Here is a 25,164-nt window from a genome sequence, read left to right on the forward strand (position 1 = left end):
GCCCCACAGCAGTGCCTGCCCCAGGGTGCTGCAGAGCTCTGGGAACTCACTGCAGAGCCCCAGCCCCTCGGGAGGGCACAGCAGCTGCTGGGGGGCAGAGCAGGGCCAGCCCCAGAGATGGGGGGCATCTGTGGCACAAGGACAAGGCAGTCAGTGGCTCCCTGTGTCCTCCTCTCCAGGCTATTCGGAGAGGTCGGCAGCCCCTCTGGGCCACCCCCTCTCCCCAGGCCAGTACAAGAGCCCTGGCCCTGGGGATCCTCAGGCAGCTCCTGCTGCCCCGGTGACAGAGCGGCCTGCCCCAGGCTGCTGCAGCCAGAAAGGTCTCTTCATTTCCCACTCATTCATGCTCTGCTGATGGTGGGTCTCACAAAAAGAAGTTGCAGCTGCCTCATTTTTTTTTCTTTTACTAGAAAGAGTGCCTGACTCTTATTTTAACCAAATTCTCTGGATCACACAAGACAGGTGGATACTTAACATGACAGGATGAGTAAAAGAATTTCTTTTCAGAAAAGATCATCACAAGGGGAAAAAAGGCAAAAAGAAGGAAAAAAGAGGGAAGGAATGGAAGGCTTGGCCCATCACAACACACACTGGGAATCATTTGCAGAGGAAGGTACGCAGTTCGTGGCTGCTGAAAAAATGTCTAATCCACTTCCTCAGGGCATCCTTGATCTCTTTGTTCCTCATGCTGTAGATGAGGGGGTTCACTGCTGGAGGCACCACCGAGTACAGAAATGACACCACTAAATCCAGAGATGAGGAGGAGATGGAGGGGGGCTTCAGGTAAGCAAAAAATGAAGTGCTGATGAAGAGGGAGACCACGGCCAGGTGAGGGAGGCACGTGGAAAAGGCTTTGTGCCGTCCCTGCTCTGAGGGCATCCTCAGCACGGACCTGAAGATCTGCACGTAGGACAACACAATGAAAACAAAACATCCAAAAAAAAGAAAAGCACTGACCAGCAGAAGCCCAGCTTCCCTGAGTTTTATATCTGAGCAGGAGAGCTTGAGGATCTGGGGGATTTCACAGAAGAACTGGTCCATAGCATTGCCATGGCAAAGTGGTAGTGAAAAAGTATTACCTGTGTGCATAAGAGAATAGAGAAAGCCACTGCCCCAGGCAGCTGCTGCCATGTGGACACAAGCTCTGCTGTCCATCAGGGTCCCATAGTGCAGGGGTTTGCAGATGGCCACGTAGCGGTCATAGGCCATGACAGTGAGAAGAAAATACTCTGCTGACATCAGAAAGGAAAAGAGAAAAACTTGAGCAGCACATCCTGAGTAGGAAATGGCCCTGGTGTCCCAGAGGGAATTGGCCATGGATTTTGGGAGAATGCTGGAGATGCAGCCCAGGTCGAGGAGGGAGAGGTTGAGGAGGAAGAAGTACATGGGGGTGTGGAGGCGGTGGTCGCAGGCGATGGCAGTGATGATGAGGCCGTTGCCCAGGAGGGCAGCCAGGTAGATGCCCAGGAAGAGCCAGAAGTGCAAGAGCTGCAGCTCCCGTGTGTCTGCGAATGCCAGCAGGAGGAACTCAGTGGTGGAACTGCTGTTGGACATCAGCTTCACAGGGAGCTGCCCAAGGAAGAGAAGTTATTGACAGGTTAGGACAAACATTTTGCAATATAACTCATTATTTCTCATAGAAACACTCCAGTTGTCTTATTCCTTAGTAGCACCTTTGTTCAGCTCCATTTCTGGAGCTCCTTTGGTTGCTGTTGGAGTGTGCCACGAGGAGCTCAGGCTCCACTGTGCGCTCCAGAGTACTCTGTTCTACTCTGCAACGGGGCAAGGTGGGGATTTAGCTTTCCCATTCACAATTTAAGTCAGATTTTAGCCACTCATAATCATAAGATTACCAGGGGAATATTATTTCAGAGCTGAAACTGTCAGCATCTTTCCTGTAGTCTGAGTTAACTGCTGCATCTGGGGAGATGCAAAAGCATTGCCTGTGGCTTAGGGCAGAGTGAGGAGAGCTGGTCTGTCCATCAGCCTTGTTCCTGGCTCCTTTGTGCTTGGTTTGACCTGGAGCACATTCACTCTTGGTTTGACCTGGAGCACATTCACACTGTCATATTATTTCCCCAAAGAAACAGAGGACAGTGGAGAAAGGAGGATTCACTTACAGAGTGCAGATCTGCATGGCAGGACCCACAGGATGGGTGTCTGAGCTGCAGCTGAAACCCCACTCGCCGGCAAGTTGAGGGGAAGCCCAAGGGCGGCACAGACAGGAGGGGAAGGAAGGAAGAAGGAGCATCACCAGGGTTCTCTGCAAAGGCATGCAAGGTGAGGGAGAGCCTGCAGAGACGATGCTGGAGCTCTCTGTAAGCTGAGGCAGAGGGAAGTTGGTGTTTGTGTTGCTTCCCCGAGACTTTTTCTTCCGTCAACATAACAGCTGAAGAGTGTCTGTTCCCCACCCAAACCTGAAAGTTGAATTTTAATTCCTCCTTCATCACCCAGCCCACCCAGAGTAGAAAAGTCAAAGCACAGACTCCTTCACTTTCAGGTTACCCTCATAAATATTCCCCTTGAAAAGTCCCCTCAGGAACCCCCTGGGGGTGATCTGGGGGTGTGAGCAGCCCTGCCCCACGCAGCGCCCTCTTGACAGCAGAAAGATCCTGCCCTGCCCTGCCCTGCTGGGGATCGCTCCTTCCACCCGCAGCTTCTCCCCGCAGTGCCATGAAGTGCTCCCCGGACAGGCTGAGTGCTGCCCCTGGCAGGTGGCAGGGTCCCTGCCCTGGCACACAGCCCCTGGGGCACAGGGACCCTGCTCAGCAGGACAGAGCTGAGCACCCTTGGCTGCACACCCACCCGCACAGCCCTGCAGCCGTCCCCGGGAGAAGGCGGCTGGCATGCCCGTCCCTCTGATGGTGCAGCAGGGAAGCCCTGCTCTGCAGCGCGTCCTTCTCCGCACTCAAATACTCTGAGCGCCGCCCCGCCAGATCCTATCTACGCTCATTTTCATTGACCGGCAGCCAGAGACTTACTGTGTTCAGCGCTGAGCAGATTTCTCCCCCAGTGAACTCTCACCATCCTCAAACTCCACACTGCCTTTAACTCTCTCTCACTTCTCTCGTGTCTCTTCAGCGCCTGCAGGCAGTGCCTCAGCCCTGCTGTGCTTTTCTGGGGAGCTGCTCCTGGGCAGAGCCGCCTCTCGGCAGCGCTCCCACTTGCCGTGAGCTCTCTCCGTCCCGGGAGCCCGGCCCAGCTCAGCAGCAGAGGACCAGGCCAAGGCGGCACTTTCTGTGCCCCCTCTGGGCTCCCTTGAGGTGTCTCTGGGGCTCCAGGGGAATCTCCTGTGAAAGAGGCTGAAGCAATCACTGATGTCCCCTCCTTCACCCGGGAAGAGACTCTGACTTCCAGCAGTTTCATTTCTCCTCTCACAGACAGAGTTAGCTCTAAATATCACCTCTCCTTGTCTCATCATTAGACAGGACACCCAGACAGTGCCAGGGAGGGATCTTCTTCACCCTGCTGAGGGAAAGGATGCAGCTGAGTCAGTCAAGGCACCTCCTTCTGGGTTTGTAGTCCCTGGGCTGGAGGGGGACTCAGCTCCTCCCAGGACTGCCACAACCCCACAGGTGGTGGGATTCCTCTTGCCTCAGCTCAGATGTGCCCAAAATAGGCTCCTGCAGGGGAGTTCCTTCTTTCATCTCCCATTGTAATTACTGGAGGTGGAGGCCAGGAGTGAGCTGTTCAGACACACACCCCTGGTGACATGTGAAGTGCCAGAAGAGACCAACATGGATGCTGGAAGCTGAAAGCTCTAATGGAGCAGTTCATAGAGACAGGGCAGCGTCTGGGGACATCTTGTTGGGGCTGGTAGGAAATTCTTTTGGCCAACTGAAATGACAGCAGATGCCCACATGTACAAAAACTGAACCTGTAACTATTGCTTTTGTCCAGGACAGCCTATAGAGGTCTTCAGCTGAACAGATGGAGTCATGTGCCATTGGGAGAGAGAAGTCTCTCTCTTTCTGTTCTGCACCAGCTGTATTTTCTCCATGTCCTTTGAGTATAATGACAAAGGTTTCATGTGCATCTCTTTATTGCGTAACTGAATTCAGGGCAACTGCATCTCAATTTCATGGCCAAATACAGGCCTGCAGTGCTACGTGAGATGCCAGGGCTCTCCAGCACAAGTGCACACAGCTGACACGGACGGCTCAGGTCCTATAGAGGAACTCCATCCACTGACTGAAGCCCACCACTGCAGTGACAGAAGGTGTGCCCCTTCCCTACCCTGTAGATGCAGGGAACTGCATGAATACAAAGCACATCACACCAGGGTCTCCACTCGAGTGCATTCCCTCTCAAACCCTGATGGGGTTTCCCCCATCATTTAACCATCCCCTTGATGATACAATCATGGATTAGGCCAATGATTTTCACAGTTTGCCTGTACCGCAGGGTGTCCACACCCAAGGACATTTTCAACATCATCTCTTCCTTCCTGACATCCGCTTCAGCTCCACCACAGCCCCTCAGGCCTGCAGAGACATCACAGACAGCAGGCTCCTCTTCTACTCCGACTGCACAGCCCATCCCCGTTTCTCTCTGGCTTCGGGGAAAGCACAGTTCACTCTTTGTGTGGGCACCTGATTTCTTCCTTACATAGCCATCGGCCATCCACTCCAGCGTGTCTCTGCCATGGAGCAAAGACTGTGCACACATGAGGTCTTGGAGGCTTGGTAGCAGGTTTCCCCATGGCAAGTCCACTCTCAGCCCTGGTGCCGCAGCCCAGACATGCACCGTTGCCCTCAGCTTGGGGCACAGGCAGGAGGAGTCCCACGTGCCATCTCTTCATTCACTTGAGGGGAATAACAATGGAGGTGTGTTGGGACAGCCCACGTGACTGGGGTGCTGTGATGAATGGGCAGAGGATGATGATGAGAGACAGGCCGGAAAGATCAGGAGGGGAGAGCTGTCAGTGCGAAGGAGATATGCTTAGATATGTGGAGCTCCTCTATGGGACCGACAAATGGAGTGAGCCCTTATGGCTGAGGGTAAGGGGAGAGGCTGGTAAGGGTGACATTGTTGTGAGAGAAAAAGAAGACCAGAGGGCTCATGACCTTGCAAAATGGCCTTATGTGCCAAGTGTGAGCATAATTTTCCTTAGTTTCTCAGTCCTTATGTGTCCTCCGAAGGGGTCTGTAATGACCTGGTGTTCACTGGAAAGGAAGCACAACAGTGTGCAGACAATCATTGAGGTTTCTGGATGGTGACAGCTCGGGAGGTGGGTCTTTATAGCACAGCTGCCCGATGGGCCGACTATGGTGACACTCATGTGAATCTGTTGCTCACAAAGAAGGAAGAGCAGGTCATGGTTGTGGAAACCAGTGTCATCCTCGGCTGTCATTACCTTAAAGTGGTGGCGTCCCACCTCACAAGGAGAGTAAGGAAGGAGAATAGAAGAGTGCCGATGCCAGAACTCAGAGGAGCAGCTTTTGGCCTCGTCTGGGGACTTGTAGTGGGGAAGGCCATGTGAGCAGCATGGAAAGGCATCAGAGCTCACAGTACAGCTGGTCTTCAAGGACAGTGCCTTTCAGGTACAGGACTGACCATACTATACTGATAATCAGGGAAACAAGCAGAGGTCTCAGGAGAGCAGCTTGGGGAAACAGGAAACTCATGGGGCAGCTCCAAGAAAAAAGGAAGCACACAGGATGTGGCTGCAGAGACTAATACCTAAGGAGGAATTTAAAAATACGTCTGGTTTTAGGAAAGCTGGAGCCCCCACAGAGCTGACACTTGGGAGGCTGTTCAGAAGTACCATGATGAGTTCTTCCTACTTCAGGAGCAGTTGAAGAAGAAAGGAAGGACATGTGTGGCCCATGCTGAATTACGTAAGAGTTGGTGTAGATAGGTCTGAGGTACGCTGTGGCCTTCGTCTTCACAAGCCAGGACTCCCATTTCCATGTGCCCAAGAGACGGAAACCCAGGAGAACAACTGGCAGTGGATGGAGAGTAGCATCTCCCAGAGCCAAATCTCTGAGCGTGGAGATGGGAAAGGCTGGTGCTACAGCCCGAGTCCATCTGAGCATCTGTGAGCACTCGGTGACATCCCTCATCCTGAGTGCATGTGAGGGTGGGAGTTGAGCTGCTGTCTTGAATGTCAGTAGTGATGTGCAAGGGCACAAAACTGAAGTTTATCCAAGAAAAACTGGGGAGCAGGAGGCCTCTCCTTCTCCCTCCCCATCCCTCCCATCAGCTACATAATCTAATGGTGGGTGTGGATCAAAAACCTTGGGAATGTTTTAACAGCACAAACAGTTTGGTGAGGGGGGAGCTACTGGCTTTGCAGCTCCTGGGCCCCTGACAGACTAACCAGGAGGTGTGTGTGTGGCTTAGCCCAACGATTGGCTATGTAAAGGCTGAACCTCTCTTTAAGAAGTTGTAAGAGTGTGATAGGTCAGAGCTGACCTCAGTGCATGTATTCACCCCTGGCAGTGGGGGATATCTGGGGTAATGACAGTGAATATTGAGAGGCCGGTAACAGATCAAAGAATATAACACTGACAAGTATATTCTTTATATATGTGTATATTTATACACATGAGTATATTTTTATTATTTGCTATAACATTTCAAGGAGTATCAAAAATACATATAACATGTTTCTACGTATTTCTAACATTTCAAAGAACATCATATATTTTGATACAGCAAACCAATGACTGTTCTTACATTCTAAGACTGTAACTGGCACCTTAAGTTAGTACCTTAAGCTCAAATAACAGCTGTGATCGAATAAAACTTCTCCTCCTTCCCATACATCATGTGGTCATAGTGTTCCTGGCAAAGAACCTGGTTGGCTCAGTGGGAGCAGATGGCAGGTTCTCAGGCCCATAGCTCATCAGATGAGCTTTCCTGCAGAGGAGACAGCCAGGTGGGAGGCAGGAGCAGGAAAGAAGCTGTCTCCGTTGCCACCATGCACCATTGCCTGAGTGCAGCCTGTGCAGTGAAGGTTCCAAAGCAGTGGGCTGAGGGAGCCCACTGAGGGCTCCACTGGCAGCTGGATTAGATGGGAAGGGTGGGCTCCAGCTGGAGGGCAAACACCATACAGGTGGGAGCCAACAAATAGAAATGGGATGGGATAGCCTGGGCATGGGCTCCTGGGGCTGCGTCTGATGCCTCTGGGTACGTGCAGTCTCTGCATGGAGAGAGAAATGTACCAAAAGCATTCAGCGTCCACAGAAAGCCATAAACTGTGCTGGCAAAGGAGTTCCCCCTCTTCCTTGACCATCACCACCAGGATGAGGACTGAATGTGCCCAGCTTGGACTGGGACACCCAGCACCTTCCTTTCAGTGTGAGGCTCCCAAGATAAACTGTGATTCGATATCTCATGTCCATGGGAGCAACAGCACAAACATCTGTGTCCTTTGGGCCTCCCTCTCCTGCCTTTCCAGCCAGGGCAGAGGAACAGGAGAGGGTTCTCCCAAAGTGGAAGCCCACCAGGACTGGAAGGAGCCATGCCCACTTGCTCCCCTTGGCTAGCAGAGGAGCAAGGGAGGTCCCTGTGCACCTCCTGTGCAGGGGAGAGGACACCTATCTGGAAGGACATACCCACCACTCTGCTGCCTTCAGCTGCCAACAAGGCAGGTCCCTCTGCCTCAGAAGGTCTGAGGCTTTCTCATGCTGTGTGAGCTGATGCAGTCATCTGAAGGGAACTGAGGTGAATGTAATTTCTGGGGATTTTCTTGTTCTGCTCACCAAATTCAGAGCAGCTCCTGATTCCATTTCCCTGCCTCAAATTACATCATGTGTCATGGGGGTCAGCAGTGCCTGGGGCTGTTGAAGCAGTTTCTACCACCTCAGAGCTTCCATCCCACCAGGGAGACAATTATACTGGTTCTACTCTCTGCAAATCCTCAGGGGGGACACGTTACAGTGGGAACCTTTAGAGTCTCCTTTCTGCTATAAACCCGGGTACGCTTGAGAGATGAGGGAGCCTTCAGGTGCTGCTGAAGACTCACCTTAGCAGCTGCTGGGAGAAGAGGGCAAGGGCAGAGTAAGGAATGAGCCCTGGTTCAAGGCTTGTGGTGAGGTCCAAGAAGTGAAGGTCATGGTAGGGAAGAGGCAGAAGGTAAGACACTGAACTTGGACTTCATTGCCATGATCCATCAGAGCTGATGTCAGTGCTTCATGATGAGGACTGCAGGTTTGTGATGGGTGTGCGGGGGGCTGTTTAGGTCTGAGTGTTATTAGTCAGGCTGCTCGGACTTTGAAGAGAAGAAATGAGAGCATCGAGATAAGAGTTTCAGCCCCATCCTTTCCTGCATGTCTTCCCACCCCAGCTCCTGCCGTCCCCCAGACACCCCCGGGCCCCTGGCACTGCACAGTGACATCCCAGGGACATCACGGACACTCTGCCTCTTTTGTTGGGCCGGCAGGAGAACATTTGGGCACGTTGTGTGGGGCCACATTGCCTGTGCCCTTCACTTCATCCCTCACAGGGCTACTTCAATTGTCTCAAGATTTGGTTATTTTTTTTGTTGTTATTGCTGGGTTTTGTATGTTTTCTCACTCTCAGAATTAAGATTATGACCATGTAGTTGTTGGGTTTTTTTTCCAGCTCTCAGCTTTGTCACTCCCCTGCAGTGGAGAGGGCTGGGGGTATCAGGCATTCTGAATAGTTTTTGGCAAACTCTTGGCACAGTTCCTTTGATTATCACCGCTGGAACAAGTGCATTCCAGCCCAAGAGGTGGGTGTGAGGCCCTTGGAGGGCACTGCTGTTGCACAGAGCTGTGGTTGTTGGGCATGAGCTTTCTCCAATCATGCACTGAGGCATGTCCTGGCATTGCCAACGCCCCTGACCCTGATCGTATCCCACCTCAGCCCCAGCACCCTGCGGACACCCCGCTTAATGTCCTGCTTGCCCAGGCAGCCCCTCAAGCACAGCTGGCCATGCCAAAGTCCTGCTGCTGGGCTGGGATCTGCAGGCAGGCATCCTCAAACCCCTCAGGAACCACTGCTCATGAGGGAAAAATGTGAAGCAACAGGTTCCGCCCAGCAGCTCCCAGTCACAGAGTCACAGAGCGGCTGGGCTTGGAAGCCACCCCAGCACATCAGCCTGTTCAGCCCCCGCTTCCTAAAAGCAGAGTCAGCTGAGGCAGGTGGCTCAGGACCATGCCCAGTCAAGTTTTTAATAGCCACAGGGATGAAACCTCTGCAGCCTCTCTGGGCAGCTCTTCCAGTATTTCATCACGCTATCTTTAAATTCCAATTTCCTGTATTTCAGTGTGTCCTTTCTTCGTGGCAGCACTGAAGAGAGCCTGGACTTGGCTCCTTTTGCCCTCCCATCCTTCCTCCCTGCACAACCTCTCCCATGTGCCTTGGCTCACTCCCAGTAACCCCTTCCCTATTTTGGGGTTTTTTTGATCCCTTCCTTGTCACTTTTTATGCCACATTTTGACCCGCAATGTGGTTTTCAGCATGCTCTCTGGCAGTCCCCCAGCACAGTGCCTTGGTCATCTGAGGCAGTAACTCCTGACCTGCCCTTTCTCAATGGGAGGGATTTGCCTGTTGGGTGGTAGGTAAGGAGTGTGGTGGGAATCCTTTCCTTCTCATGGGAGTGTTTCCGAGAGCTGTGGCCACTCACCTGCGATGTGCCCATCCCTTGCTTTGGGGGAAGGGTGGTGTCTGCCATGACGCATCACAAACTAGGCTTTTTTGGAGAGTGGGTTTTGTTTTCTCTGACACACTTTGTCTTTCCTGAGAGCAGAAGGATGTCAGTCCTCAACACCTATAATGCAACTTGATGATCTTAAAGTTCCTTTCCAACCTAAACCATTCTATGATTCTGTGACTCTATGACTTCCTGGGCATACCCACAGGCACATGAAAGTTCTCTGTTTCTGTGTGAGCAAATGGACATCATAGTTCTATTTCACAGTGAGAAAGAAGAACTTCCATTGGGCAGCTCACCTCTGCAGTCTCCAGAGGGTCTGCTGGGATGAATGTTCTTTACCCATCAGGAAAACCATTCTTTTTCTGCTTTCATGAGGCACAAAACACATAAAGCTCATGTGAAGAGAACAATGCCCTACACAAAAAAATGTTGAAGGTAAACACTAAAGTGTGTTTCTCTGTCGTAGCACCTCTCTGTGGAAGCTGAGGAACTGAAAGAAAAACAACATGGGAGGAGGAGAAAGGGACAACAGTACATCATCCATGGATTTTGTGCTGCTGGGAATAAGTGACGTCCCCACACTCCAGAACCTGCTCTTTCTCCTCTTGCTTATGATCTACTCAGTCACCATGGTTGGGAACATCCTCATCGTTGTGCTGGTGGTGGCAGACCGGCACCTGCACACCCCCATGTACTTCTTCCTGGGCAATCTGTCCTCCTTAGAGACCTGCTACAGCTCCACCATCCTGCCTCGGTTGCTGGCCAGCTTCCTGACTGGGGACAGCAGCATCTCTGCACACGGCTGCCTGGCTCAGTTCTACTTCTTTGCTTCCTTTGCCACTGCTGAGTGTTACCTGCTGGCGGCCATGGCCTATGATCGGTACTTGGCCGTATGCCAGCCCTTGGTCTATGCAAGCCTCATGACCTGGAAGGTCTCTGTACACCTGGCAGCTGCCTCTTGGTTATCGGGTTCACTGCTGGTGGTGGTAGTCATAGCCGCCTTATCCCAGTTGCAGTTCTGCGGCCCCAAGACCATTGACCACTTCTTCTGTGATTTTACCCCATTGCTGGAGCTTGCCTGCAGTGACACCAGAGCAGTCACAACTGTTTCTTTCTTGTTTGGTACCTTGGATATAGTTTTTCCCTTCCTTTTCACACTGGGCTCCTATGTGTGCATCATAGCTGCCATCCTGAGGATCCCATCCAGCACAGGCAGAGAAAAGGCCTTCTCCACCTGCTCCTCTCATCTCACTCTCGTCACCATTTTCTATGGAACCCTCTTTGTTGTCTACATGGTGCCTAGAAGAGCTCCTCTGAGGCAGCTTAATAAACTGTTCTCCTTTTTCTACACCATCCTCACACCCCTGGTCAACCCCCTCATCTACAGCCTGCGGAACAGTGAGGTCAGGGAGGCACTCAGGAAAATCATGAGGAAAGCCCTGGTCCTCACCCAGAGCTCATGGTCCCTTGTTGACACAGGCAAAAGACACTTCTAGCTCCTTTGAAAGCTCTGGATACCGGCTGGCTCTTCAGAAGTGTGTGCCACTGAGACCGCTTGTGCAGTGGTGAGTGAAGAAAGCAAAAGGTCTTTGGGAAGAAATATCATGGTTTAATTAACAGTCTAGAAAATGTCACGGGTTTGATTTTCCTTGTTAATAAACACCATGTGGAAAGTACTGAAGTGTCAAGGTTGTCTTTTCTGGAAGGGTCAAGAAAATATATTTGCCCAAGTCTGTGAATACTTACAAGGGCCATTATGAGGCCATCTTTCTCACTGTGGGTTCCGGGGATGGTAGTCACGTGGTGCGCATCCCCCCTGTGGTGCACATTTCAGGAGCATGAGGCTCACATGGCAGCCACTAACAAAGGTCTACCTTCACTGCACTGCCAAGGAAAAATGGGCCATTCCTATTGGGTGGCTCACATGGGTTACAGCCATGCACATCTCCTCCTGCCCCTGGGCAGGCCCTGCTGCATGCACGTCTCAGGAACCAGCTGGGGATGCAGCAGCTCAGCAGCTGAGTGAGAAGCCTTTGCTTCTCTTGCTGCAAAGGCAGGTGGAGAGGCTGGACTGACACAAGCACTTCCTCTTTATGAGGGCTAAAACAAGATCATCACCTGCATCTCCCTCCCTCCACCTTTCCCTCCCCTCTTCCCAGGGAAATGAGCAAGTCCCTGCTCCAGCTGTGCTCCTCTGGCTCCAGCTCAAGGTCTTCTCTCTTCACTGGGACACCCCCTCCCTTGCCTCATCTCCTCCATTTGTGGAGGATCAGGCTTTCCACCTCAGCCCTCCTTCCCCACTGGAAAGCTTTGACCCAGTGTAGGGGGTCTGGCTGGGATGGAGCTCATTTTCTTCATAGCAGCTCGTAAGGTGTTGTGTTTTGGATTGGGGACCAAAACCATGTTGATGAACAGTGTCTGCACAGCATCCAGACTGTCTCTGATTCTCACACTGCTCTTACAGTGAGTAGGTTGAGAGTTTACAAGAAGTTGGGAGGAGACACAGCAAGGACAGCAGACCAAACAGATATGCAATGCCGTATAGCATCATGCTCAGCAATAAAATTGGAGGGGAGGTGGTTTTGGGTGGGTAGCCATTGCTTGGGGACTGCCTGGGAATTCGTGTACTTGTGGAAGGTGGTGTTTGACTCTTATTATCTTCTTGTTTATTTATTTTTTATTCTTTCTTCTTTTTATTTCCTTTGTGTATTAAACTATATTTATCTTCATCCATGACTTTCCTGACTTTTGCTCTTCCTAGTCTCTGCCCCCATTCCACTGGGGTGAGGGGTGAGTCAGTGAGGGAGCAGCTGTGTGAGGCTTCACTGACAGCCATGACCAACCCACCCCACCCAGTTTATCCAGGGCCGAGGGCAGGGATGGTCATTGCACCCTGGTTCTCCGCAGATCTCAACTTTTTCAGTGGCCTGTGCTATGGGAGCCCGTATGTCAATGGCCTTTGCCTCCAGGGCACAATGCTGACTCCTCCTCAGCTCCTTCACCAGTACATGTGTCTTTTCTCCTCTTCTCCCTGTGACTGCGGGGATAAGCTCGCAGTACATCTGGGATCCATTAGACACAAATGTTGGTTTTAAATGCTGCCTTCTTGCTGAGCAGGGGCTGAAGAGATGCTGCATGAGCTCCTCGTTGGCTCTTTAGGCTGCCACATGTATGACAGGGCTGATGGCATCTATCGTTCCTCTGGAAAGGAGTCTGGAGGGGTGAGGAGGGATGGGGATTGTGCACGTTCCCTGGGGTGGGCAGTGAATGGAGACTCAGAAGAGTGATCACCGTACAGAGCCAGGTCTCATGGAGAAGGAAGCAAAGTGTGAAAGGTGGACCAGAGATGAGCTGGTCTGTGCCACAGTCCCTGGACACCCTGGGGAAGCTGCCCCAGGACAATGGGGAGCAAACCAGCCCCGCACCCTGACCACTTCCACCTGTGGCCATACACCCCAGGCCCAGGGAGGGACCTTTGCTGCACGGCCAGTTCCATCCTCCTGCTGGGCTCAGTGCCTGCAGGGGGCATGGCCAGACCTGTGCAATCTCTCCTGGCCTAGATGCTGCCAGACCCTGCAGCAGAGCTGTCTGCACACACCAACGTGGGATTCAGCTGGGGTTGGGCAGGGGCAGGCACTGGTGGGGGGGAACAAACAGGGGACTACTTGGGGAAGAAGGAGAAAGGGCTGCCATGGGGACTGTTTAGGGGTAACATTTCTCCTGCCCTGAATGCACCCTGGTCCATGTGGTGTTGGAGGCCATGTGGGGCAGTGGGAAACCCACACACTGGACACAGCAGTCCTGATGCGGTTCCCAGAGGGAAAGCATCACTGCTCTTTCCCTGCTGCCTCTGAATTTGCTAATGCAGCCCAGAATGCTGTTGGCATTCCCAATCCTAAGAGCACGCTGCTCCCTCCTCTCCCACTTGCTGTCCACCCACCCTCTTTGCAGAGCTGCCTTCCAGCGGTCATCCCCAGCCGGGCCTGTTGCATAGTGTTGTCCCAGTGCAGTGGCAAGGGGAACATGGCATTTGTCTTGGATAAACATATTCCACCCAGGCAGCCCCTTTCACCAAGCCGTCAAGGACTACTGCATCCACATCACCCCCCATCCCAAGGGCCCATCGTGTTGTTGTAAAAGGCATTCAGGTTGGTCAGGCACAGTTTGCCGTTGTTGAGGTAATGCTGACAGTTCCCAATCCCCTTCTTGACCATCAAGTTCTTGGGAATGGCTTCCAGGAATATTTGGTCCATAACCTTCCTGGGGACATAGGTCAGGCTGATTAGACTGTAGTTCCTTGAATTTCCTCTTGGCTCTTCATGAAGATGGGTGGGAGGTTTGCCTTCTGCCAAGCATCAGGAACCTCCCTGAGTTCCATGGCTTTCCCAGGATTGGAGATGCAGCCACACAATGACTTTGGCCAGCACCTTCAGCACCCTTGGCTGCAACTCTTCATGCCTGTATGAGTGAGAGTCACGTAGGACCAGTCAGTTCACTGACACTCTCTCCACATCCCCTTGGTCACCAGGCACCCTGCCCCACTCAGCAGTGCCACCACAACTTTTTGATTTCCTCTGGCTGCCAACACTCTTACTGAAGCCCTTCTTGCTACCCTCTGCCCCACCCAAGCAGTGCCCATCCTGGGGGAAGCTCTGCCCTGTGCCTGGGGAAGGTGGACATACAAGGACCAGGGAAGGCTGGAAGAAGACAGGACAGCTCTGCAAAAGGCCAAGGGGGAACGCATTGCTGAAGTTGGGGCTTGAACCTGGGGGTCATCAGATCAAACTTTCCTAGCTCAGCTCCTTCTGCCCTGCCCCAGGAGCCCTTGTCTTGGTGCCAGCCCTGCCTGAGCTCAGACAGGCATGCGAGAGGTGTGCTCCTCAGGGAGATATTGTGACTAGTCCCAGCTAAACCCCACAGATGGGACCTGCCCTCTCCCTGCCCATCCCTGGTCCCATCTCTCCAAGGGCACTGGAGCTGCCTCAGGTTCAGGCCATCTTGCACACCTCTCGTGGGATTTTAAATGCCACCATGTCCTGTTCGCTGCAGCCACGTGACACTGACCTTCTGTGGAAGAGCTCACGTACCCATGGTCCCACGGTGCTGGTGGGTCTATCTCAAATATTCCCTCCAGAAGTCCACCACAGCCAAAATGGTCCAGCAGGCCCTCCTCCCACATCAACCCTCTCATCTAGCTGGGTCCATCCCCAGAGGAACAGAGAAATGGCAGGATCTGACAGTCCTCTTTCCAGTGCTGAGGCAGGCACTGGGACAGCGTGGTGCTTCCCCGTGCATGAGCGCCTCACAGGTGCTGAGCACATCATCTCCCTCAGAGGTGAGTGCAAGCCGAGCAAACCCTCGTGTGGGATTTGACTGGATGGGCAGGGGCAGGCACAACAACGAAAAGGAAATGCAGATGAGGAAAACAAAAATCTAAAAAGAAAATGAAAATCTAAAAGGGGTGGGGTGGGAACCCCAAACTGAGGCTAGAAAAGGCATGTTCCATGGCGTGGGGAACTAAACCCTCCAGCAGAGCACAGGACACACTGCAGAGCAATAAGCCCAAAGGCTGGGATTTCTCCTGCACCTCCTATGTGGCATAAAAGCACAAGATCTTGAATTCAGGTTGGGAGGGGGATGGCCATCACAGGGATTGCTGTCACTGGAGTTGTCAGAGATGGGAGCATACCAGTGACTCTCTTTGTCTTCTCCAAGAGCCCTGACCTTCCCTTCCTGTCTCTTCCCAGACCCCTGTCTCTCCCTGTCTGCTCTGGGACGCCCAGCTCTCCCCCTCTTTACCTGCCTGTTCCATCCACCCTCCTCAGGAGCTTTTCTCCTACCGGCTTGTCAGTAGGGCTGGGCATGCTGCTCAATGGGTCTGTGTGTGGCCACATGGGTGAACATGTGCTTCTCCCATACAAATTGTGTCTGTCCTCTCCACCTCCTTCCCTCTCAATAAAACCACATTGAAAGTGAACACCATTTGGCTACGTAAAAATGTGGACAATGTTGTTCCCCATACCCACAGACAAGCTGTGCAGTTGTGACCAAAACCAATTTGGTTTCTTCTCCCTGTGGCCACCTCCCACGCCTTCCAGCTCATGTCCTGCTTCTCATCACATCCTTGTGTCATGGGCCATGTTGTGACAGACACTCACCATTTCAGGAAAGATCACCACGTGCACGGGCAATGAAAACGTGTCTGCTTTGGTCTGCAACAAGCTCTGCCCTTTCCTAGGAGGCTTTTGTACCAGCAGCAGCTGCTGTGCTGTGCCCAACCTCAGTGCTACATGGATAGCTGGGGAGAGGGCAATGGAGCTCCCTGTTTTAATGGACAGTGTTCCGCACAGGGACACTGCCAAGCCCCAAAGAGCCACGCGCCCAACTGCTTCCATTTTTCACGGCAGTGTTTGCAGCATCATCATCATGGCCCTGTTGCAAATTTTCTTGCTGAAGCCACAGGACCAGCAATGTTGAGCTGGGAGAGACTTTCCAGGATCCATCCCTGCCTTGCCCCTGAGGAGGATTTTCTAGTGCAGGTGTGAGTGAAAAGCCCTCTGAGCAACTGCATTCTATTTATTCTACAGGAGACACAGGGGGATGTGAAAGGCCAATGAAGTGTTGGTGTTGTGTGTGGCTGCTGATACAGTCAGTGGTTTCTCACTGCAGTGCAGGGTTGGGGTTCACACCATCATTCGGTTGTGTTTTCAGGCCAGGGAAGCATGTTCTTCAGCACTATACCACTGACATGAGGGTGGCTGACCCTGTGCACACACAGGGACACTTGTCTACAATGAATTTCACCTGCCGTGTGATTGCGTAGTCATTCAGTCTTAGTAGGTCTTAGGCAGATGCCAGTGCACACCCCTGCAGACCTCCACTGTGAGAACTGACCTGTCTGTCCTTCCTTTCTTTTCTTTCTCCCTTCCTCCCTCCCTCCCTCGCTCCCTCTGTCCTCCCCTCTTTCCCTTCTCCCCTCCTTTTCTCAAGTGTTGTTGCGGAATGGTGAGGAGTCCAGCCCATGCAGCAGGCCACTGCAGAGTTGGTGGGGACCAGCTGGTGGAAGCAGGGCAGGCTGTCAAGGAGGAACTTGGAATCACCTTCCAGGGAAGCAGACAATGTTTTCGGAAAGCCAAAACTTCCTCAGACTTGACCCTTGCAGGGGACATCAAGGGTAAGATGGTGAGCTGCTACCACTTCCTTAACATGGAAAGAATTAACAAGGACAGTGTAGGGCCAGCTGCTCAGCTGGGTGGAGAACCTACTAACAGCAGACCCAGATAGGTCTGAGGAACTCAAGGCCTCCTTCTCCCGACCCTTCAACAACATGTCCCAGGCCTTTGTGTGTAGGGTCACATCTCCAGAGGAGAATTACAACCAGCAGTGGATGAGGGTGGGGTCAGGGATTACTTCATGAACTGAGCCCATGCAGGTCTGTGGGGATGAACAGACTTCATGGGAGTGTGTTGACAGCTGCTGCTTTCACTGCGAGGCCATTGTCTGTCACTTTTGGAAAGCCACGGTGATGGGAGAGATCCCTGGTGAGTGGACCCATGGCACATTGCACCCATCTTTGAAAAAGCACGGAAGTTCAACCTGAGGAACCCCAGGCTTTGATGAGAGTGTGCCATTGAATGAGTCCTCTGCAGGTGACATTTCTAGTCACATAAGGGAGAAGAAGGTGCCCAAGAATGGTCAGTGTGCTTGTATACTCAGGGGAAATTATGCCTCACCAGGCTGATTGCCTTCATGATAAACTAACTGTATAGAGGACTAAAGTGGATGTCATTTGCCTCAGCACAGGAAGACTTTTGACACGGTGTCCCTCAATATTCTTGTATTCAAATTAGTACGCTAGAGTCTGGATGGGTAGACAACCAGGTGGGTAAAGCACCAGTTGAGTGATTGGGCTGAGAGAGCATTAATGAAGAGGTCATACCTCCCTGGATGGGCAGCAGAGGGGTCTTTCCTGGACCTTGTGCAGTTTTTAAGTCTTGGCTCTGCAGTGTCCAGACGTGGGGTCTCTAAAATAACTGCCTCCCAGGGCTCTTGTTCTTCTCGCTGACTGCTCTGGTGTTGTGGGTTAACCCCGGTGGGCAGCAAAGCACCACAGAGCTGCTCACTCCTTCCCCCCACCCCTTGTGCCCCCAGTGGGATGGGGCAGGTAGAAACGAAGTATACAAGCAAGAAAACTTGGGTTTGGAATTTTAAAAGATGTTTAATAAGTGAAGGATAAGTGGAAGAAGTGAGAAATAAAGGAAAACAGAGCAAGTGATGCAACAGCAATCACTCCCTACCTCCCATGGGTAGCGGGATGCGCAGCCAGTACCCGAGACAAAGGTGGCTAAATTCCCAAAAGCTCCCACTTTTCCCTTTTATTACTGAGTATGATGTCATATGGTAGGGATTATCTCGTTGGTTAGTTGGGCTCATCTGCCTGGTTGTGTCCCCTCCCAACCCATTGCGTCCCCACCAGTCTGTTCCCTGAGAAGGCGCTGATGCTGTTCAGCAAGAGCTAGAACATCAGCGTGTTACACACTTTGTCTGCACAAAGAGCAGAGAGCCCCCTCACCCCAGAAACTTGCTGGAAATGAACTTTAGTAAGGAAACAGGACAGGCTGGAGAGATCAGTCGCAGGCAGCTAATTATACGACCAGCCAACGCTTTACATGTGACCAGCTCTTTTTAAACCCTTTTCCCTCTGTTTCCCATGTTTGTTGCTCCCCAACCCACCTTGATCCCTTCCTTTCCTTTGCCTTTGGTCCTTTCCTAGACACGCCATGGAGGAAGGGCAAGATGACTTTTAGATCTTTAATTATCCTAAGTTGATTCCATCCAAGGACACTCTGGATACTCAATGGGGTCTAGCAAACGATTTCTCAGCCTGAGGGTACTCATCTTCTTCTCACGGAATGCGTCACCCTCTCATCCCTCTTGACTGCTTTGACTATTTTCCTTTCAAGGTACTGGCAGCTTGGGCAGACACAGCCTGAACAAGCGATTTGCAGTCAACTCTCCAGGGGAACTGCGGATGTTCTGGAGTAGGAAGATATCGAGGTGGAGCTATCCAAGATGGCAGGAAGGCCCCAGGAGAGCTATCCCCTTCCTGAGGAGGATCATAGCCAGGCAGGACACAACTTTTCTCTAAGCTAATATGGGACACCTGTGTTCACACAACCAAACGCCTTGTGGGGGCTTTTGGTACTGTTTCGGCTTATTTCACAAACTCTGCAGTATCACTTTCTCCATAGGAGTCTCTTCAGGGCAATACTCACTTCCTTATTCCTCAGGCTATAGATGACAGGGTTAAGCACGGGGGTCACAGCTGTGTAAAACAGGGCAAGGTATTTGTCAGTGTCTGCAGGGTCTCTTGACCGTCCTTTGAAGTACACAACCATCGCAGAGCCATAGAAGAGAGTCACTACCCCGAGGTGTGAGGAGCAGGTGGAAAAGGCTTTGCGTCTGCCCAGAACTGAAGGCATTTTCCGGATTGCCCTGACAATTTGCGTGTAAGAAACAACTCTCAAGGAAAAGGGAAGGACTGCAAAGAGCAGGATGATGGTGTGCAGCATCACTCGGTTCCAGAAAGTGTCTGCACAGGCGAGTTGCAAGAGAGGGGGCACGTCACAGAAGAAGTGATGAAGGGCATGGGAGGCACAGAAGGGCAAAGTGAACACCTGGTACGTCTGCCCTGCCTGTACTGGTATGACAGCCAGCCATGACCCCACTACCAGTGTGACACAGAGCCTCCCATTCATGATGAGGCCATAGTGCAGGGGGTCACAGATGGCTATATAGCGGTCGTAGGCCATGGCAGCCAGGAGAAGGCTTTCGGTGCTTCCCAGCAAAACCAGGAAATACAGTTGGGCAGCACAGCCAAGGAAGGAGATCCTGCCGTCTCCCGTCAGGAAAGCCAGCAGCATTTTTGGCAGCGTGATGGAGATATAGCAGATTTCCAGGAAGGATAAATTCCTCAGGAAGAAATACATGGGGCTGTGGAGGTTTGGGTCTACCAAAGTGATGAGCACGATGAGGCCATTCCCTACGAGGACCATGAGGTAGATGATCAGGAAGACTGTGAAGCACAAGTCTTGCAGGTTGGCCTGGTCAGAAAATCCCAGAAGAAGAAATCCAGGTCCGGCTGTATGATTCTCCAAGCCTTTTCTTTGGGGCATTTTCCGTCTACAGAGAAATGCAAACAACACACTCACTGGACAGTGGCAGTGGCCCATCCACCATCCCACACCCCTCAAGCACAGCGAAAGACTGCAGACACCAGCGCAGGTGTGACTGCAGTGTTAGCAAAGCCCCAACAAGATCTGCATGGCTGCATGGGAGTCTACCACCAGGTGCTTGTTGAGAAAAGGCTTCTAAGAGGAAAACAGAACAGGGATGTTCAGTCCAAATCATGGAGTTTGGCAGTATGGACCGGAAAAATGTGTCTTTCCTTCTTGGGAGGAGATGTTCTAAAAAGCATTGCCTGGTGATAGATGAGGGAAAGGAAGGGAAGGGAAGGGAAGGGAAGGGAAGGGAAGGGAAGGGAAGGGAAGGGAAGGGAAGGGAAGGGAAGGGAAGGCAAGGCAAGGCAAGGCAAGGCAAGGCAAGGCAAGGCAAGGCAAGGCAAGGCAAGGCAAGGCAAGGGTAGGGCAACACCAGATTTCACTCTTAGATTGTAGTGAGAGAGATTTACCTCAGCTCTTCTGAGACATAAGAACTCATCTCCTGAAGCTCTGTCCACACACGGTGAGCAGGGAGACATGCTTTGGATCCAAATTTTTCATTTCTACATGGCTGACAGGTGAACTATATCAGAAAGAAAACAAATTCTATCTGTCCATGAATCAGAAACATTGATGGGGCATTTCAACACATCAGAAAAAGTGCTATTTGTGCATCTATCCCAATCCCTCAGGGTGCTAAAAGGAGCCACTGTGCAACACTGTCTCAAAGAGCTTTCAATGCATCCCAAAACAAAGGTGATCAAAGGCAGAAGAGTGGAGATTAGAGGGTGATCTCCCAAGGTATCTGGTTTTCCTGAAAAGGTCAGGCTTTTATGACTTCTGAAGGAGCTCTGTGCAGTTCCCTGTTCCTGACCTTGCTGCTCTGTCGCATGGATTTATGGCAGTTTACCGAGGGCTCGGTCGCTCTGACGCCAAGGCAGAGATGTTTCCCAGGCCCCTGTAAGCCCTTGCAGAGCCGAGCGATGCTCTCATTGACTGGGAAACTGAGCCTTCCCCTCTGCATTTCCCACAGCACACGGACTTCTCGTGGATCACACCAGAAGAACGTGAGCCATTAACAAGCAGCTCTGCAGTAGCAGGTTGCTTCTTGTGAATAACAGACTCAAACAAAGGTTTTTTAAAAGTTTCGATTTGATGTGGAGAAGGCATGTTCTCTTCCAGACTGAGGGTGCTGGCTGCGTCTCTGCAGCTCTCGCTAACTGCCTTCCAGAATTCGTCTTAAACTCTGATGTATCGATAATGAGAAGAGCTGGTTAGAAAACATGTCATAAAAGCGTTCCCATTAGCCAAGTGAAAAACACACCATGTTTGGTCCAAGAAGTCACTTGAATTCACAGACACCCAGTCTTAAGAGCATGATTTTTTTTCTTTTGTTTTTAATATTCTCTTCCTACTGTTCCTGCCTATTTTGGTGAGTTTTATCCATGGAGTTCTCTTAGAGCTGCCCTTTGAAATCTCCAAGAGAAAATCAGGGTTTATGTGAGGGAAAAGTGACCACGATCTCTTTCCTAATCTCACAACTTATGCACGCCAATGCACAGGAGCATTAAATACTTTTTATTTCCTGAAATACTGTCAGATATTGCATTTAGTGTACACAAGTTTTTAACAGAAAGCAGCCGCTTATAGGCAGCTTTTCCATAATCAGCACTGTCTGCTCCTTTCACTCCCCTCCCCCACCCAACCCTACAGCATCTTCTTTCTCAGCGCTTCACAGGATCACGCACAGTGCATGGATTGGACTGGCTTTGGCGTGGGAAACTGCTGGAGGACTCTTTACCCGGGGACTGTCTCAGCAGCAGCGTTTCTCCAAGCTGAACCAAACCTGCTCCTCTGAGCCCAGCCGAGCCCCACAGATGCCTGCAGCTGCCGTGGCAGTGGCTGTGCTGCCACGGGCTCTCAGCACTTCAAAGCGTGCCAAAAGGGAGTTACCATTGTCAGAAGCCACAATGCAGGGACACACTCCTCACTCCATGATGCTGCGGGAGACGGTGCGGACCTCTCTTCCTTTCTGTCATTTCCCTGGAAACCACCTGGATGGGGTTCCCCGGACTCTTCTCTGCCACTCCTGTTCCCACCTGGTTATAAGTCAGTGAAGAACCCCAGGAGAGAAGAGAGCAATGCTGGTGCGACCAGTGCTCCTCCCCGGACACCCACAGCATCATTACCAACTTGAGAAAGACTGTCAGAAAAATGATTAGAAGGGTCTGAGCAACTTCCAGAACGTGACTTTTGAAAACAGAGAAATTGAGAAATGAGATTTAGCTGCTCAAAGGAAAACTGCTAAGCTTGTAAGAAGGGGGGGCGGGGGGGAGGGGAGGGGAAGGCAAGAAAGGAGCAGTAAAGAAGCAAATTCAATCTGTGTTTAGCTTTAGTTTGCAGAAATGGAAAAGGCTGCTCCGCAACACCTCCTCCCTGGGCCTCTACCTTGGGTGTGCCCTGTATTAGCTCCAAGGTGGAGATGGTCTTGAGAGGTCAAACTCCAATTGCTTAAGCTGTCTGAATCCAGGTTCACCTTCAAAGAGGGTGTAGAGAGAAAGCTCACGTTGGAGGTTCATGGGAAGGTAATAAGGCCTGTGTCACAGAATCACAGAATCACAGAATGGTCAGGGTTAGAAAGGGACCCCTGGAGATCGTCTAGTCCACCTCCGCCACCCCAGAGCAGGGTCACCTACAGCAATTGCACAAGACGGTGTCCAGGCAGGTTTTGAATGTCTCCAGGGCAGGAGACTCCACAACCTCTCTGGGCAGCCTCTTCCAGTGCCACTTCTTCTCTGCCACCCTCAAAGAAAAGAAGTTCCTCCTCACGTTAAGATGGAACTTCCTATGTTCAAGTTTGTGCCCATTCCCTCTTGTCCTATCACTGGGTACCGCTGGAAAAAGACTGGTCCCATCCCCCTGGCACTCTCCCTTTAAGTATTTGTAAGCATTAATAAGATCCCCCCTCAATCTTCTTTTCTCCAGACTAAAAAGACCCAAGTCCCTCAGCCTTTCCTCATAGGAGAGATTTTCTAATCCCCTAATTATCTTTGTAGCCCTTTCATGTAGTCCTTTCATGGCACCGCACATATCTATGTTTGGACAGATTACTGTGGCCCCAGGGCCCCCCAAACGGATGAGTGTGTCTGACCAAGGCAGCCTTGCGTGGCTATATAGGGGAGAGCTCCCAGGGGAGAGCATCTCCTGCCCTTGAGTGAGGTTCATGCAGTCCTTGATTTCTTACTCTGAAACTCTACACATGGGTTCAGCCCTGCTGTTCAGCCAGTTCTTCACGCAGCACACCATGTACCTGGACAAGTTGTCCAGAAGGATGCTGTGAGGGAAGCTATCAAAAGCCTTATTACAATCCACAACAACTACATCCCCCACTTTCCATTCATCCACTAGGTAGGTGACCTTACTGTGGGCCGTGGTGAATCGCTTGTTTCTCTTGATGTTAACTCCTTCTCCCAGGTGGGCTTTAGGGCTCTAGGCAGCCACCAGTTCAGGCTTGGCTCTTCACTGTCCAAGAAGGGCACTCTGTGCAGCAGAGCTGAGATAGTTTCCTAGCAAAGTCTGAGATAATAAGAGGAGGAGAAAGCCTAAGCTCTGACTCCATGAAGAGCAAGTAGAAGTGTTGGAGGTCGTCTGGCCAAAGATTCCTTATGACAGGGGAATCCTTTCCCACCACTATCACTGGATGGAACTCTATGGACATTTCCTGAAGTGTTTGAGTGCAAAAAGCCCAAAGAAAGTCGTTTAGTCTCCACACCGTGCCTTCCTGGTGGGCCTTCCGGGTGACTGTGCCTGGGTCCAAGCTCATCACAGTGCTTCACCCAGCCATGAGACTTCTCTTGCCTGTCACCTGCACAGACAGATGGGACCTCACAATCTACATCCAAGCCATTTTTTTTTTCTGGCCTGCGAGTTTCTCAGACAGAACTGGCTTCATAGTCACCTTCACAGATACCTGCCTGTTACGCACCTGTGAGATTGTGATGCACAACTGACATAAGAGGAACTTCCTCACCATCACCCACCCTTGTCACCTACAAGCTGATCTGACATCTCATCTCACATTCACCTTCCAGCACCATGTGACTACTCCAGGACATCACAGTCTCTGCATTCACTCTTCCTCCCGGGGAAAAACAGCTCCAAGTGAGGGTGAGAGAACAGGTGGAAGGTTAGGGGTTTGGAGGGAGGGTGCTGGGGCTTAGGGGGTTGGGGTTTCTGTTGGCAGTTTGCGTTCAGGCGAACCAGAAATTCTGCTGAGAATTTCTACTTTGTGCTCAGGGTAGGGCGAGGGGTAAGATCTTCCCTTTTAGGGTTGGGGATCAGGGTGAGGCTCAGGGTGAGGGTTTGGGATTTGTCTTAGGTCTTCTTGTAATTGATGTGAGTACTGGTCAGCTTTGTGGGTTAGGGGGTGGGGTTAGGGCTGGAGGTGAGGGCCAGGGTTAAGGCTAGCATGGCATGAGTAGGGACCTCAGAGACAGCAACCAAGCGCTGTCCCTCTCACGCACCTCTCCTTTGAAGTTCCCTCCACTCCCTTCTCTCTGATGAAACCCTCACTCTTCTTGAGCACCTCACAATGCTGCTTCTTAGCAACCAGCTTCCTCCAGCAGAAATGACATCCCAACCTACTCTCCAGAAAGGACACTTTTGCCTTCATCTTCCTCTTGCCTGCCCCTAACCTCTCATCTCATCTCCCTGGCCTTTCCCTCCAAAACCTCACAATCCCTCTCCTCCTTCTACCTCCTGGGAAACATGAGTGAGGCTTAGGAGAGGGGTTGAAGATGAAGGGAGGTTGAGGGACAGGATGAGGGAGTTGGGTTATGGTTTAGGCTTGAGGCACCTGAGGGTTTCAGCTTTGGCATTAGTGTTCAGGGAAGGGCTAAAGATGAGAGCTCCGGGTTTGGTGTTCGGGTCAGGGTAGAGGCAAAGGTTTCGGGTGAGCTGGGCAGTGCCAGGTCTGAGAAGCAAAGGGCACTCTGCGTGCTTCTGCCCTTGTGGAGACCAGAAGGAAACCTCAGCTCCTGGTGACCAAAAGCATCACCATTTCAATGGGCTGGGGATCAGCACTGGGCCCCTTGGCTTGACAGGGCACATCCAAGGGGCTACACGACACAGGACGTCTCTGCCTCCTTTCTTTGTCATCCCCAAATCGCTGCCTCTGAGTTTCTGCTCCAATCAGCCCCCAGGGAAGCCCGCTTCAATTCCCTGAAACAGCTTCATCACCCACAGCCCTCAGCAGACCCTGCTAAACCTCCAAGCCTCTTTATTCCTGCCATGGCCCTCCACTCCCTGTGACTTTCC

At 51.7% G+C, this 25,164-nt stretch overlaps 1 protein-coding gene across 1 annotated transcript; it reads right to left on the reverse strand.

The window, feature by feature from the left end:
- Positions 1 to 597: 597 nt before the first annotated feature.
- LOC309683965 (olfactory receptor 14C36-like) lies at positions 598 to 19,803 on the reverse strand (the record flags this gene model as incomplete). The annotated part of the gene is made up of 2 exons (XM_082499932.1): positions 598 to 1,569; positions 18,904 to 19,803. The coding sequence occupies 2 exons, from the start codon at positions 19,801 to 19,803 to the stop codon at positions 598 to 600; spliced, it is 1,872 nt and encodes a 623-aa protein (XP_082356058.1).
- Between the last annotated feature and the right edge of the window lie 5,361 nt (positions 19,804 to 25,164).

Source organism: Vanellus vanellus (genome assembly GCF_965231255.1).
Source record: "Vanellus vanellus genome assembly, contig: HAP1_SCAFFOLD_35, whole genome shotgun sequence".
Lineage (NCBI taxonomy): Eukaryota > Metazoa > Chordata > Aves > Charadriiformes > Charadriidae > Vanellus > Vanellus vanellus.